This window comes from Pterocles gutturalis, unplaced genomic scaffold, assembly GCF_000699245.1.
Source record: "Pterocles gutturalis isolate BGI_N339 unplaced genomic scaffold, ASM69924v1 scaffold18781, whole genome shotgun sequence".
Lineage (NCBI taxonomy): Eukaryota > Metazoa > Chordata > Aves > Pterocliformes > Pteroclidae > Pterocles > Pterocles gutturalis.
The window spans coordinates 19,859-37,290 of NW_010098285.1; the positions used below are offsets into that span (position 1 = coordinate 19,859).

Genomic DNA, 17,432 nt, shown 5'->3' on the forward strand with positions numbered 1-17,432 from the left:
CAGTTTCCGATGGAAAGGCAAGGCGAGGGTTTTCATAACATACTCCCTTTCAAATAAAAAAATTAAATGCTAGTTAACTGCAGTACATGTCATCATTTTTTATACAGTCAAGAAAACGAAAAATAAAAAAAAAGCAATTTAAGAGAACGCAACCTACAATGGAATAAATTCATTCGCAGCAGAGACAGAATAAGACTGCTTTTATGAAAATTACAAAGCAACATGATACAACAAAAAATAGGGTGTGGGTAATTTTCCACTAAGATTAAAAATGAAAAACAAAAAAAAAATTCACTTTTTGAACACCATTATTATTCAAACACATATGAAGTTCCAACCTAGTTTTTTTCTTATACATGGGAAACACTGTTAAAGTGAATCTTCAAGAGTGAAAAGGCACCATGAACTGTTGGCTGATACCTTTAACGCACACTCAAGAAACAAGAAATGATCTGGCATGATGCAAAAAATCATTAAGTGTTTATATATATTCATATATCTTTTCATAAAAAAAAAGCGGCAACAAGTCATTACTTCAGTGCCAAAATGTACTTTTGTCTGGCTGACTCACTCGTTACGATGATTTCTCACTTAGACCTGTATGCTATTTTTATACAGTGGTGAAAGTGGGTGATTTTGCATTGTTGCATTTCATATTAGATTGGTAAACCAAGCGTCTTCTAGGTTCTGAGAAGCCAATCCTATGAAGAATTCCTAAACTCTACGCAAATGGCATAATTAAATGCACTGTCTAGAATGGAATACTCATCTGTACGATGTGGCAATTCCACTGGATTCAGTTTGATATGTAATGTCTTGTAGCAGATGTTATAACAAAAATAACTTTTGCTTTTTGATTTACCTCACTGAGGCCATTAATGCTGTTCCTATAGTTGGTTTTCTGGAGTTGGATGACACTTCACTGCTGTCCAAAATGAGTTTGAACCTTAACCCTCCAGAGTTTGTTCACTTTGTTGCTTATATTATTGCACTAGCTACTAAAGTCTTATATCTTCCTATATAAATCTAATTGTTCAGAGTGCAGATTCTATATTTAGATAATGAACTGTATGAAATAAATAAAATAAGGGGATTTTCTGGTCAGAGTTGCTGATATGTTGAATACCTTAATTATTTCTAAAGTAAACAGTTTTGGTGTATATTCTTAAAAACCTATGGTCATTCAGCATAAAAGCCTTGACGTAATACTTTAAGATTGGATTTGTTTTCCTTCTCAAAAATGCATCAAAGAATCGTTTTAAATACAGAATCTGTGAGGTTTCCTACAAATTCATCTAAATCGTAATACAAACACAGTTTGTAATTCAGATAATATAGAAAGTTCTCTAGTGTCCGTTGAAGTAAGGTCCCCAAAATGCAGTCTGTTTTGTTTCTGAATGAGAAAACATTGCAAAACATTAAGCAGTTCCACTGGCTGAATAGGAGAACTGAGGAAAATGAGGTCTTCTCTCATTATCTACACAATCCATGCTGTCATCTGAAAAATGAAAAAACACAGTAGACAACATTTGCTACCTTTTTAATTCTAAGTAAGCAAACAATAAGATAACACATGGTCAAGTTATTCCAGAAATGTCACTGATGCCTTTTTCTTCTACAACTTGAAAGGACAAAGAAATGGGAAGTGTTACATCTCGCCCCATTAAATGGGCATCACAGAAGATCCTGGTTGCTGTATGTAACCAGTTGTTTGGATGTCCTTTTAAAATTGCTAGGAGCTGCATTGCTTAAATCCATATTTAGTGTTCTGAATTTCTGGCAATTGCTATTTCAGAGCATCAAACATACTCAGCTACCATGAAAATAAAATATATTTTGATTGAATATAGATGTTAGTCCGTACTCAATTGACTGCTTGCATATACACAGTGTGCATGTAGATGTACACACGCAAAACTCATGAACAGAATTATTTTCCAGTGGGAATGTGCAGATTTGGAAAATACAAGAGTACAAATAATTTCACTATCTTCTAAATAAGGTTTTAATTTCCCAAATTGGAAAGACATGTGGAAAGTTTCACATCAGTTTACTAACTTCTTGGTCAAATACCTATAAGGAAAACCAGCAAATTTAAACTGATGCTTTTTCACATGGTCTAAAGAGACCAGGTAACATTACAGCAAATTTTTTCTGGTCGTCTGGAGAACGTAGTGGGCAACAATTGGGAAAACTTTACCTTGGTCAGGAGGAGTGATTGTTATCATCTGTGCTGTAAATTCTTCATCAAAGTATCTTGTGTCTGTTTCAGATGTAACTTGTGGCTTAAATGGAGGTACAAGCTGTGGAAAGAGGAAAAACACTGTCCATTTACAGGTTCTTGAACTACTGTTTGGAACAGACAAAATTTGAACTAGAGTTATAAGATACAGTGCCTTTTCCTACATCCCTAAAATAAGTTAAAAACACCTGGTTCATAAAGAAGGAATCATATACAGTAGAAAGTATTTATTTAGGTGTGCACTTCCGGTTTATGGGGCATTTAAGTAATTTTGCCTCTAGGATTTAATTGCACAAAGAAAATCCTACAAAAACCTAATGCTTCGTCAAGTAATAAACTGTTTATATATGTTTAAATATAGGTTTCCCACCTAATTATATGAAAATTGCCAACTGCATCTAGCCTGATTTACACTTGAGGAGGATGAAAAGGAGTAAGAAACATGCTCAGTAATACCAAATTGATCAGCCAGACTTGTGTATCACCACAACAGTTGCAACGTTCACAAAAAAATTTCAGCTGCAGAGCTACTGTGCCCATGCAGCTCCAACGGCTCCTGTTCTGTAGGTCAGACCAAGCTGGGAGAATTCAGGACAAGGCAGCAGCAACATGAAGCATTTATATTCCAGGTCCCCAAAAGCTGTTTGATATCAACTCTGAACTTAGAAAACCTAGAGTGCTTACAAAAAGCCAAGCACGCTTAGCAGAGAACATCCTCCTCTTGGTACACGGTGAGTTGTGCTATTTGGGTTTTATCCTTGATGCTCGCTTGGGCAGACGGGCTAGAAATCATCCATGTGTACCTAGGCAAGCTCTGGCAAGAGGAACTCCAGATGGAGCAGAGCTGCTCGGCTGGGGCTGAAGGAGGAGCGGGCCTGGGAAGCGGGGTGGCAGAGCTGGTTGCATACAGATGCACAGAGCTGGAACACGTACAATTTTGGAGGGCAACAGAGCTGGGATTCAGACCTCGCTCACCTCCCCGCTGCACGATGTGGTAGAAACAGAATGTAAACACTGTTCTTTGCCCTCCCACAGAGGACATGTAATAGCTCTCAAGGCTGGGCTTCAGTTCGCCCACCACTGGGGTTAAGCATGGCCATCTTTTAATAGCACAGAGCCACACCAGGCAACAATTTAGGAGCGTGCTTGAGGAAGTGTATGCCTTCCAGTATGAAACGGCAGGGAAAGGTTTACGAAGGCAAATGGTAAATTGCTCCAACTGGAATTAAGCAGTGACCCCGAGACTTGCACTTTTTCTCTTACAGAAATAAGAACATCACCCACAGAAATCACTACCTGCAAAACATCAGCAAATCCTGAGCGAACAAAACAACTCTTCCCCAGCCCCAACTTTTCCTCCAGCTTAAATCTGAAGAATAATTTGCTCGGCAAGTCAGTTAGTAAGAAAAGGACTTCAAGCTCCCTATTGCCAGGATCATCTTTCTGATCTGTTTTGAGAGCACCTAACAGAGTGTTGTCCTGTCTTACAAACAACAATCCAATAAAGCTCCTTCATTTTACATGTAAAGACTTTAAGAAGTGTCATCTACACATATCATGGTATTTCCAAACACAAAGAAACATTCTACAGTTTAAAACCAATTTTTAAAAATTAAGGGACATAAAAATGCTGTTATTATGAGAGAGCACAATTAGAGTATACATTCATCATAATTTTTTTTTAATTACTGATGATCCTCTGTGCCCAAGGATGATTTAAAGGAGCCTGGCAAATGTTCCTGACCAAAAAAAAAAAAAAAAAAAGTTCCTTAGAAGTGGTCTTTATGTCCTGAATTGAAAAAGGAAAAGCAAACACAATATCCCAAAGTCATGAGTGACTCTGAGCCTTACAGTTCTCTTGAAGCTACTGAAGAGGGAATGCTTCACATAATAATCTTAATAATACCATTCTCAATCAAGTCACACCAACATATGCATAAAAACCCTGCTGAGGATGAGCATTCTTTCTGTCACATTTTAACTCTATTCTCTTTCTCCTTAGAGCAGTCTTCTGCCTATTCCTTAAAGCGAACCTTGGTTTGCTTCTGACAAGCTGTGCGTGCACGCGTGTGAAGTTCTCTCTGTCCTTTTACGCGAATGGTGGTTTTGGCACTCGCAATGCAATTGCTCTGGCTTGCTGTGCACAGCAGAGTGATTTAGGACTTGGGCACTGCAGCAGACACCTGAACTATGCACATCAGAACGGCTTGGAGCAGCAATCCTAAGTCAGAACACACGTGTAATGGGCTAGCTCTGCCTGTATCATTTTCCCTTTTATTTTAGTATCTGTTAAGAGCAATTTGAGACAGATTATGATGCAACCACAAGGCAATTTTTTCCCCCTAGCTGTCAAATTCAGAACATTAAGCTGGATACAGAGGGGAAGCCACAGACAGCTCTAACACTGGCTTTACCAAGCAAATATGTTGCTTTACTGAAAAGCTGTCACTGCGATAGCTCTGCAGTTAACTGCCAGAGAGGTGCCACCTGTAGCCTCCCACTGCTGCAGACCAGCATGATATCCGCAGGCTTATGTTGGTTTAAGAGATGAAAAAGACCAGAAAAAAACCATGTGATTAAAATCTCATTGTGTATGTTTCACTTGTGAGTGGGCAAAATACTGCAAATTAAATCGTACCTTTGTTTGCACCAGAGACAAATAACACCACTCTTCCAGGAGAGTCTAATGAATATTTTAAATTCTTGGGACAAGCCCAGTTATTCAGAACTCCTTATAATTCAAAGGAAAGCTATCTTTCCAAAAAGCTTAATTACAAAGTAAGTGTTCTCGATTACCCCAAGCCTATATTCATAAACATATTCACTGTTATCTGGAGATAGTGGGTAACCAAGCGTAGCACATAAACACCTCGACGCAGCTGACAAAATTTAGCTTTTATCTGTGAGACTGCATTTCAGGTAAATGCTGCAAGATTCTCTTTGGACCGCCGAGAACATATGCAGCAATTACTCACAGGCTTTTTGAAATCTCTTCATTTGCACAGCGTAGCTATTTCTACAGTAGGTAATGCTTTATATCCAATTTCAGATGCACATGCTAACAGGACAGGAGCAAAACCAGATTCCAGCCTCCTTGGAAATGCCAAAGTTAGAAACAGTCTCCATTAGCACACTGTTTTCCCATAATATGTAACATTTGGATTTTTCAGTTTTCACAACAGTCTGAGTTGGTAGTACCATGGGACAATTTATGAAGGCTTTCTCAGTCCTATGGATAAATGAATTGCCACCAGCTTGTGTGATTTCTCCTCCATTCAGGGAAGCAGGGCAACTATCACATTGTTAACAAATAACGGAAGATATTTGAGCCCTGTTACCAACTTTTTACCTTAAACTGCAATAAAATAGCAAAACCTTAAGTATTCAGCTTCCCAGGTGGGTGAAAACGGGGATAACCTCCTGTTTAGAACAGTAATTCAGATACGCTTTTTACATTGTACTGGATACAACTCCACACAACCCCCTCCTGCCGTCACGGCTGCATGCAGCTCTTTCTCAAGGGATGCTTTGAAAGGACAGAGGTCTTAAACTCCATCTACACTTTCAAGGCACAAAAAATAGTTTTATGATTTTTCAGTTCCCTTTAGCCACACGTATCTGTGAGGAAGTGAAAGAGAAGGAAACAGAACACTCTTTGTAATTGTATACAAGCACTGGACAATTCTCCCACTATAGTATGGAAACCTGCAGTGTTATGCTGTATTTTTTTTTTTAAATACAAATGTTGCTAATGTATATATAACATTTGTATACAGATCACTGTATCAGTTTTACCAAAAAAAATACAAAGAATTAAAACTCAGTTTCTGCTAAGTTTCTCACCTGCTCCCACCAACTGGAGGGAAAACTAAACTGTATTTAGAGATCAAATGAGGTCTGATACCATGAGGGGCTGCAGGGGCAAGGAGGGAAATCAGGAAAGGGCAGGATTCAGTGAGATCATGTGGCACCAGTAGATGGGAGCCTTGAATCACCAGACCCATGTTTTAGTTAGCTGCATTTCATGTGAGCTTATGTGGCTGGTGAGAACCAAATGGGAGAGGACAACAGCAGATCACCCCAAGAGCATGAAACAGGGCATCTTAGAGGAGTGGAATAAGTTATCTGTGAACAAAAGGACAGTAAGGCATAGACAACTGATGAAACACACTCATACAGAAAGGGCTGGGCTCTTTGACTTCAGCGGCTCTTGTTGGACAGCCTACAAACTCAGTGGGTCTCAAGGAAAACCAATGAGAAACACCATGAAGTGCAGACATTTCACATCTGCCCTCTATCACCAAAAAAAAGACTCAGATTGGTGTAAAGGCTACACTTCTCTGCACTTGCCTATTCAGTCTAATTTCATCATTCAAGACAGGAGAAATGCAAAGGGAACAAACAGCCCATCTTCCACTACTGCTTCTAGGAAGTTTTGCTTCCAGATGCTCAGGAACCAACAGTAGCTCCTGCGCTCGCAAGGGACGTGTCAGTTGATAGCAAGGAATGGCAAGAAGAATTCAGAGGAAAAGCCATTTTAAAAGATTATACACTGCATAGATTTGGAAGCAATTTTGATTACAACAAGTACCTCATTGAGAGATACTCTGTCATTGTGAAAAAAAAGCTTTGGGTCAGAGGTAATCTGATCACAGTATTTTAAGAAACATGAAGCAGTTTAGCCTTGCTAAAAACAATGGCAAACCTCTTCCCTGCAGGGCTTCTGCGTACCTTACAGACGGCAAAAAAATTTGACACATTCCTTACATCCACAGCTACAATTCACCTTGGGGGAACAGTTGTACAAGTACCTTTTTCTCGTATACATCTTGCCAAACAATGCCAGCAAAGAATTTGTGCTGCATAATCTCCTTGGCATCATCAGGACCACCACCTAACCTGTTTGGGACAAAATAAGTAATTAAAAGTTTGAGTACAGTTATTTTTCTCATACAATTTTTATTAAACAGTAGTTAAGACATTCTCAGTGTATACAATACATTTAGGAACAGTTCTAGCATTTGCTTTACATTTGTTTTTTGTGGAAGGGATGCAGGATAGTCTATTTTAGGCTTTAACACAGTTCCACTAAAAGATCTGAAAACATGCTAACAAATAAATTTAGAATAAAGGTCTCTCTTAAACAAACAAACAAACAAAATAAAAAAAAAATAATCACAATTCAAAAGACCTGCCCTTCAGGAAAGATGCTGTCCTAAGGACCACAGCAGATCCTGCAAGTAAAAGGTCTGAGCCACACACCCGTCTCTCTTTCTAAATTAATGAGTGACCACCCCTCACAATTTTCTAGAGCAGAGTGATGCCAGCAGTAAAACTGAATTTAATTTCAAAGCACAACAGAGGCAAGGATCTTTAAGACAAACTGATTTATGCAACCTGATTTAAATTTCCATTAAAGAAAACAGTTGACAGCTGCAGTGATGGTATCATGTTGTATGCAAATCTTTCCTCTTCCTTGGCTTCACGAAGGCACAAAGGGTGTTTTATTGACTTAAGGTATATCAAGATAAAGCACTTCTATTCCAAAATAAAACTGTCCACACAGCTTATAGATGCAATCAGTTTAGCTACAGTCTTGAGCTAACAGTTGCTTAAATTCTGCTGTGGATGTTAAAATGTTCTCTAAAAGATTGAACCACATCTGCAAGCAAAGGCATGCACTGAGAAAACAAAACACACACTGAAGTAATCAGCAGGAGACCTACTTTCAGGTACCAAGGTTAAGACGACGCTCAGGATTTTAAGTACAAGACATTTCTCCATGTCCATCCAGGCCAACCTCTACTATCTGCCTCTTCTCTGATTCTTGGTGCCACTGGCAAACTGAGAGATTATCCCTATTTTAAGAGCTTGGAACAATGGCTCTATGTGACCAAGGCTAGAGCTATACCGCTACAGAATAAAGGGCCAAGGACTGTTTTAAGAACCCGAAGCCAAGCTGCCCGGCCAGGCCCCATCCATGCTGCACAGCAGCTGGCCCTGAATCTCCTTCGGGCCACATGCAGTAACCCTGCGGCCTTAATACATGATTATTTGGGGACAGAAGAGAGGGGTTTGGTTCAAAATATCAGTGATAATGTGAAGGCTGTTCTACAGCCCATTGAAGTGGTATTTTTACAGCTTGAGACTGCACTGCATGCTCTGGGATGTAGCTCTAAGGCTTGGGACACTGTTGGACAATTGTTTACTGTAGTAGTCAAATACGGTGACACTTTGTCCACACTGCTGACTGGGAATGGATCCTGGCATGTGCAACCTTCTCAGCCATGCCCAAGCACTGCCTTCAGGGAGCACAGGCTGGCAGGGGCCACAGCTGTACCACAGAGACCAAGTGACAAAGGTGACTGGGAGTTCAGAGTCCATGCTCGCTTCCTGGTGCTCTTCCATTTAGTGGCACAGCAACCTAAGGGCTTTACTCCTTCACGTTCCTTCAGGAAATGTGCAGTGGAACAAGGAACGGGCCCCCAGGCTTTGATCCACAAAGTGCTGGGTGATGCCCTCCTTCCCCAGGTAAGCTCTAAGACCAAGCGTAAAGTTCACCCTAGAGCCCCACAGGCCAAAACAAGACGGACGATGGCTCTCCCATCTGCCTGGCAGCACATTAGACAGCTGCAGAGGAGCCTGGAACAGAGACAAACTCCAGGGCAGGCTGGGAACAGAGACAAACTCTGTGAGTAATCATCTCTCGGCGGGTTCCCCACAGGTCTAGAGGCTTTGCCAAGTCTGAACCAGGCTCCGCATTGCTTCCCCAGTGCAGATGATGATGACCGGTGAAGAAGAGGGTGGAGTCGATCCTCTTTATCCACAAATGTCAGCAGACTGCACTTCTGCACAAAAGTTCAGGTGTGACTATGAGCTAACAAGAACCTGAATCATGTTTTGCAGAAGCATGCAGGAAGGCTGGCTGGCTGCAGCCATGTACGAGTGCTTTGGAGAATACGTTATCTAATATAAGCCTTTGTTCCACGAAGGACAAATATATACTCAGTGTAATGCCAAGAAAAACTCCAGATGTTTTACTTACCTTTAAAAAATCTGTACTATTAAACAAATCCATTCAAAGCGAATGGGGAAACAACAGAAATCTCATATTTTGGATACGTACTTATTCCAAAACACACTCTTGTTTTTCGTTATTGTTATGAAAGGACCCTCTCAAGGAGAACAAAATTAAATCAGCACCTAACACAAACATCATGGTTAAGCCCCAGTGAGACCTGAAAAAGGAGCAGGTTTGTCTTTTATAAGGACATGCATCAACTGAAGAAAAATATAGGAGGAATAAAAGTCTTGAAAAGATCCTTGTACAATAAAGTTAAATTAGGTGCATTTAAGTCTTCAGACAGAATCAAAAATTGTATAAATAGGACTTGAAAAGAAAAAGCTACTGAGATTTATAGTGTACAAGGAAACATAACAGAAAGTGTATAGGCCAAAAAAGCAACCAAAACCAAACCCCACCCACCTCCAACTTCTGAGTAAACTGGCTTCCTTAAAAAAAACCTGCCAAACAATTCTGGTCATTCATTTTAACTTCCACCTATGTCTGAGAGGCTTTGTTTCAATGTTTCAGCTAAATCCCAAAGAGAAAATTATTAATAAAGTTAATAATATTAAACTATTTCCACATTTTTAATTTTTATGAAACTGTGTATTGCTTGCAAGTTCCTTTAATCATTTAATGACAAATGTCTGTGCTCCATGAGTCAAGGGCAAACAGCTATCATTCCACTGTAATTTTTAATAATATATATATTAAAAAATACAGTGCATAAACACATAGTCAACAATGAAAGTATTATTATCATGGGCCAGAAGATCGCAATTAGTGGATCACAGGAAAAATACTGTTTCTCTACTTGTCCATGTAAAAGTAAACAGTGCCCAGCACCCAGGACCATTCCAGCTCTTTAAGAAGAAACCCACAAACTTCTAGATTTATAATTAAAAAGTTTCTACAGTAATGACAGCCAGGCTCCAATGCAGGAAAGTGGGCAGCAACCACCTTCACTCTGCCCTGCCAAATAATCCCATTCACAAACTCGTGCTTCACCGTATTAGGAGCCACAATACAGGTTCTCTCTGTGGGCGGATTGTCATCTAAAGAGACTGTCATACTTTCAGGTGACAGATTTCTGTTGTTTACAGATTTGCAGATGCATCATCCTCATCTGAGAGCATGGCCACAGCTTTAGGCACAATTTCTGCTGCTATTCTATCTTCACATGATTTCTCTGACTCCCCAGTGCCCCCAAATCTGGTTCTACAGCACTACAAATATACCCACCAGGCTCAAGAAAATCAGCTCAGCAAAAGCTACCGGTGTTCACTAGCTCAGAGCACACAGATGTGTATTTCTCCTTCTCTGATACAGTCAGGATGGAGACTAGTAATAGATTGTACAATGGCCCTTACCTTCAGAGGTCTCTAATAGCTGCAGGGAAGGATTTAGGAACTGCACCTACAGTGCTTTTCTCTGGCACTAGCAGCACAGGGAAGCTCTGGCTGGCTTCAGGAACAGCACAATTTGTTAACTCCGGATTTGGAAGGAAAAGGCCACATTCTTCCCCAAGCCCTGTACATACAGTCTTTGCAGGCTTACCTCCTCAGAGATTAAGACCTTTGTAAAGCCTAATGCAACTCCCAGCTCCATGCTGAGCTTTACTTCCCACTTCTTCATTAACCACACATGTGCAACACAAATGTAGTGGATCCAGTAACACTGGAAAAGCTCCCATCCCCACATTAAGTAACCACAAAGGAGTCATGTTTGAGGATGCTGAGGCTTGGGAAGTCTCTAAACTACCCATTTCTAGAAAGCTGGGAAAAAAATCTCTTTAAATTTGCCTTTTTTGTTTTCCTCAGCTACAATTTAGATCTCTTACAGATGAACTGTTTTGAGTTTGTCCAAGCTTGTTCTGAATAGCTCTGGACTGAACTCATTGAGACTAAAATTATCATACACAACAGCTAAATCTCAGTGTACTTCAAAGCACCTGGTGAAACATATATGAAGACTTGATGAGCACTCTGCAGTTCAAGTGATACCTAAGACACTGGAGTTGTCTGGAGACAGAAACACTTCTGTGCTCAACACACACACATTTCAGAGCACACGTAAGACACTTGTCATGCATGGTTTCAAAACTCTGGATGCCCACAAGGCATGAAGTCTGCTGCCCCAGAGGACCAGCTATTCAAGGTTACCTCCTGCCTGCCACCAGCTAGCTGGGACCACCTCCAAGCCCCTGAAGTCACTGCTGCCCCTTCCAACTCCAGCAGCAGTTGCGCGGGCTGCAGACCTAGCTGTGTATGACAGCAAATTTGCTCAAGCTATCTACCCTTCCCATAGCAGAGCACCACAAACAGACAGACATACACCTTAACTACAAATCGCCTCCTTTCAAAAGGAAAAAAAACCAAGGAGCTTGGTTCTCATGCAGGCAAAAGCTCAATTGACCCTGATCTTCCAGAACACCTGCAGCCAAAGTTGCACTCTGGATGTGGAAAGAGCGACCAACACTAGAAGGAACAAAGTGCAAGATCTTTGTGTGGCTGATCACCAGTTCCCAACGACCAGCTTCAGCGTTCTAAAGCCCCAACTACAACTCTGTGAAGCCATTAAATCTTTTAACAGGTGTTTGTGAAATACTGCATCTTCTTCCTCTCATTCTTCCCGAATGGCAAGGTCCAACAGTATCATGGAAGTCAGCAGATGAAGCAGCTTGTGACAAACCCGATCCAAAAGAAGCTGAACAACCCTGACCTGTGACATAGAGAACTAAGGCATGTAGTGAAAACACATAATCCAAATTCAGAGGAACCCATCCTGAAGTTCTCTCAAGTTTAAAACCTGCCAAGATTCAGAGCTTGTGAGACACTCTGCTGATTACAAACCCACCCATCCGTCTAAACTCAGCCTGTTTACGTGGACCCTCTGATGACCCTCTGATCCATGCCTACTTTCACAGGTGCAGCCTCCACAGCCAGAGAAAGAATAATAGAAGTTAAAAATTTCGCAGTTTTACGTGTGAAAAAAATACTGTGATTACCTCCTTCCAGTTGAAACATGTCACAAAGCAGCGAAGGAGAATTTCAGGTCATAATAAAAGGAAATATTTACAGAATAGGTTTTTTCCTCCTTAGGAAAATCAGGGCTCACATTACAAGATTAATAAACTTATATCAATCCCAAAAGAAACTTCAAAATTCCTTTTCTCTTACAAAATGGATTTCATATGACCAAATTTAGAAAACAGCCATGATTAAAAGCAGAATGCAATTTATTGTTCTTCACATTTTTCCCATATGCCAGTGAGTTTGAGACTGAACTGGTATTACTGAATGCAGAATGCTAAGACTGCTTCTGTATTTCCAGCTCAGGTACAACAGGTAACTTTTAAGATTTAATTCACTGACCCAGGTCACAATTCACTCACTAGCTCCTTGATATTTAACTTAAAATATCCTCATCACTGAGCTTCATTGTATCAACCTTTATTGTTCTTGGGGTTTGTTTTTTTGGTTTGGGTTGGGTTTTTTTTGAGGATTTTCACAGAATCATAGAACCATCGAATGGTTTGGGTTGGAAAGGACCTTTAAAGATCATCGAGTTCCAACACCCCTGCCATGGGCAGGGACACCTCCCACTAGCCCAGGTTGCTCGAAGCCTCATCCAGCCTGGCCTTTTACGGGGAGTATGTCCCAGTTTCATTTTCCCCATGGCTTTGTCTGTCTCCTCTATCCCACTCTGAAGCTCACCAGCAGTTACTAAACACTGCCAATTCTGATGTTTTCTGCTACACAACATTACGATGACACCAACTTCTGTCCACCACTGGGCTTGTGTCAGAGGGGATTTCTGTTGAATTACACATCCCCAAAGCATCATTAACGAGCTAATGTCAACCAGACTGTCACACATTATTTAACTTTTCACTGAATGTATTTTTGTAGCTATCTGGCTGTTCTTCTTTGATATGAACTCACTATGAGTCAACTACTAAGTATCCCAGGCACCTACTCCAGCACACATACCACACAGTAAAGAGAACTTGGAACTGCAAAGCCAGGACTCAGAACTTCTACCCCTAGTGCTTCCAGCTCAGTTCTCAATACTGCCCAAAATGCCATGAAGCGCAGTGGATTTGCAGAATCACAGCTTCAGTTAAAAAAGCTGGGTGAACAGTGACTGGTGAAAAAACAGTATTTAAGAATGGTCCATGATCCAAAAAGCTGGGGAAGCACCAGTGTAATTAGCAAGCTGTGGACATGTGTGCAGGCTTGTCTAGTCTATAGTTATTTCTATCAGCAGCATGAAAAATCATCTGTCCAACAGATCAGAGCATCACTGGTTCCAAGCCTGCAGAAGATACATGTGAAGAAGTGGCTATTTGTATAAAATTAGCATATTGTGGAGTAATTATTGGCATTGGGAAAACCTTGCAATTAGAAACAAGTGGGCGCTCTTTGTTTGTAAACAAATTGCATTTTGGTTCATCAGAGATGCCCCTTTAAGAACAAATTACAGCAGATGCCGCTTCCCTTTCCAGTGACTGAAAAGCCTCACCTGAATAAGCTACAAAAGGGTCATAACTGTATTTAACCCAGCACTTTCCTGGACAGGAATCCTGTTGGCAGGGGCTGCAATCATGCTCACAGAGCACAGTGCCTTAGGGGGCTGCTAATCAATTACGCAAGCTTCTGGAGGTCCCCTTGCAGCTCCTCCCAGGTTCAGGAGAGGTGGGCAGCTGTTGTCCCCTAGTACAAGGCTGGCCATGATCCTGACTACAACTGTTCCTGGTTCCCCATGTCACCGCTAAGTTGAATCCTGCAGTAGTACAAACTATGGATTTGCACTACAAGACCCCTCAACAGGATCTTCCATCAAAAAAAGTGATAGAATTAGCCTACAGTGATGACAAAAATCCTTGCTACAAGTATCCACGCACTGGCAAAACCCATTTTTCCTGCTATGTGCATGCACACACGCAGACTAAACAAACATCAGAAAGCAAACCAGAATACTCTGTTTGCACCTCACATGAAAGATTTCCTATTTGAGGCCCATTTACAGTGGAAGGTTCAGGACAGGAGCTCAGGGCAGAGTCACAATATTATTTGTTTTAAAAATGTCTGGGTTGACAAGATGGCAGGTTTTTAAACTGATGTTTATCTTTGTGCGAAGGACAACATCCTTTTTGGATCTTGTTTTATTTTTTGTTTGCTAGCCATTAAGGCCTTGGGGTTTTTTTGTTTTGTTTTGCTTTTTCTGTTTTTAAATCAAGGGTTACTTCTTAAATAATACAGCATAGCAAAAAACCCAAAACAAAACAAAGCAAAAAACACAAAAGGAGAAAATAGGAAAAGTAGATTAAGCATGGTATAATCTCCACTGCAAACAGGGTACAAACACCACCACCTGCTGTTCAAAGCAGGATGCTAAATCACCAGCACAGATTTAACCGAAAATTCAGAAAATGGACAGCAGCCCGAACTGGGACAGAAGGTGAAAGCATTCAGTGTAGAGCAGCTTATAACCCACAGCAGCCATTGCATTAGTTATGACTGAAGACAGGGTTAACTTGCTTTGTCCCAGGCTATAGTTTTGTGTTATGGCAGCCATCGTATTCAGAAGTCCAGCCTTCTGATCACCAAAGCTGCTTCATGTCACTATTTGCAGTGTCAGCTCATGTCAAAAGTTAAAACAAAAAAGCAATATAGTCTTACCTTTGCTTAGGATCTTTCTTCAGCAGACCTGACAAGAGGGATTTTGCTTCAGGTGACAAAGTGCGTGGAAATCTAATCTCCTCCATTAGGATGAGTTCAAAGAGCTTTTCATGGTCCTGATTGTAGAAAGGGAGCCGGCCACACATCATTTCGTACATCACAACTCCTAAACCCCACCAGTCCACTGCACGACCATAGTCGTTATCTTCCAGCACCTGCAGAAATGTAAGGAAAAGGCTTTAGAAAACATTCCCAAAACAGGCATGAACACAGAACTCAAGGCAAAATTTACCCCAGCAAGTTCATCTTTTCACACATCACAGCTGAATCTACCAGTGGAGAATTTGCAGAAGATCCATTTGAAAAGAACTGGCATCCACATTCACTGCGCTAGGTGAGCAGGAGGAGGAAAAGGAGGCAGCAGGTATGCTACAGCAGCTTCCTTCTCTTCTTCCTCCCACCCTCCCTCATGTTATGGTCATGATAAGCACAACCTTTGAAAGGCCAAAGGCTGAGGACTGTTCTCACATTACAGAGCCAGCTGTTAAATTCTCACTTCTTCATCACAAACTGTTCCAAATGTGATCCAATTTTTCAGAAAACCCCAAACCACCAAGGACCAAGTACAGGGAGAAGAGAGAAGACCGTCACGCTGCTACTTCACAAGCAACAAGCCAAACATCCCCATCATCTTCACATCAACCTGCACCCCCCAAAGAGTGGCTCTGCACATCCTGAGAGACCACCCACAAATACTAAATGACTCACCTACATCAAACACTAAGAGACAGAACACCACTCCTAACATTTGACCTGCTGTAAGACCCTAAAACGGCAGCCAAATTGTCTGGAAATGTTTTCCCTCCTAGCCTCTGAAGGCACTTGCTCACTAGCTCTAACACTCCTGCCTCTGCTTAGAGGGCTGAAAACCCAGGAATTGTCAGTGGGGTGAAATTCTGCCAGGGCTCACTGCAGAAGGAATCCAACAGGGCTCATTTTTCCTCTCCCCTGGGCACTTCTACCCAACAAAGCTCCAGCAGGGTGTTGGGACCCCAGCAGTGCCCTTCATCTCTCCTGCCTGCTCCAGTGAAGCCCTGTCATAGTGCATTTCTGATCTTCTGCACTGAAGGCTGTTGAAGGGAGTTGGGAGTGTTTTGTGGCTTGTGGAGTGGATGTTACGAGGACTTCTCTAGACTTTGTGTCTCCTACGCAGTTGTCTGTAGCTGACACCAACAGTCTCATGTTCCAGACCCTGTCCTCAGGTTTTAGTTGTCATCTTTACTCTTTTCGTGGGTTGGCACTGAACTGCTTACTCTTGCTAAGAGCACAAACCACGACTGCACCACCAGCGTGTTTTCTTGTTGCACCATGTCTGTATGAGCTGTACACATTGCTACAATTCAGAATACTTTACACTCAAAATTTAAAAGCTGAAAAAGCCAAATGAACTTAATGGAAGTTTAACAAAAGCAGGATCTGAACCTCTTACAAACCTTGAGAAAGGTTTTGCATACAAAAAAGAAGCATCAAGACACTCCATGTAACAACTGCTTGCACTCTGCCTCTCTTTATTCACTGATTATTCCCTTAATTATCTAAAAAAACCTGCAGTAAAAATCAAAAGGTTGCCAGGTATTAGATTACCCCATGTTGGTCTATTTACAGCATCCCCTGCCATATGATTCACACCAAACGACAGCTGGCTCTGCAGCTGCCCTGTATATGTATACGGCCGACACAGCTGCTGGCCGGACAGGATTCCAGGAGCCATCCCCGTCCTTCCCGAGGCATCGCAGCCCTTCAGCTCACAGGAGATATTGTGTGACAATGCAGTTACTGCTCTCTGAGTCACCCTGTTCACTAAGTGCTTCCTGTTCACACTCCCCTACGCTTGGGTTACCTAAAATAAAATAGTCACGGGGCTTGCAATTTTTATTTGTATTTTTTAAACTGCTGCAAGAGATGCAATAGAAGAGGACTGAAACAAAAGCAAAACCACAGAGGACTTTGTTGTGTATGTAATAAATGCTACAGGTGCTTTCGAAATGCAGCAAACACTTCAAATGTTATTTTAGGAAGCATACTGATACTATGTATTATAATCTAGATTACTAACTACGGCTCTTTCCTTCAACTCCATTAATTCTGAACAGAATATAAAAAACTTATTTCTTCAAAGGTCTTTATCACAATGAGCATACACTCATATCAGTGATTGCACAAAACAGAGCAATGGTCTTAGTATCAAAAATATATTATAACAAAAAAGGTACTGCACTCATCCATGATTTATTGCAACAGGCAGGATAGCTGGGGAGCAGTAAAGTAACAAGGTCATTTTGCTTAAACTAAAGGATCATAATTTCCTAATGAGCAGCTCTAGACTGCTGTGATATGGAATCTGAAAGAGAAGACACAACAGCTGTAAACATCACAGCCA

At 41.1% G+C, this 17,432-nt stretch overlaps 1 protein-coding gene across 1 annotated transcript in view; it reads right to left on the reverse strand.

Annotated features, from left to right (window-relative positions):
- Positions 1-802: 802 nt before the first annotated feature.
- Positions 803-17,432, reverse strand: part of AKT1 (v-akt murine thymoma viral oncogene homolog 1) — a 34,583-nt gene continuing 17,953 nt past the window's right edge. The window contains exons 9-12 of the mRNA XM_010072493.1: positions 14,993-15,207; positions 7,054-7,141; positions 2,201-2,303; positions 803-1,498 (exon numbers count right to left, since the gene is read on the reverse strand). Of these exons, the coding sequence (XP_010070795.1) occupies positions 1,419-1,498; positions 2,201-2,303; positions 7,054-7,141; positions 14,993-15,207 (486 nt within the window). The 3' untranslated portion in view covers positions 803-1,418. The remainder of the gene's footprint in view (positions 1,499-2,200; positions 2,304-7,053; positions 7,142-14,992; positions 15,208-17,432) is intronic.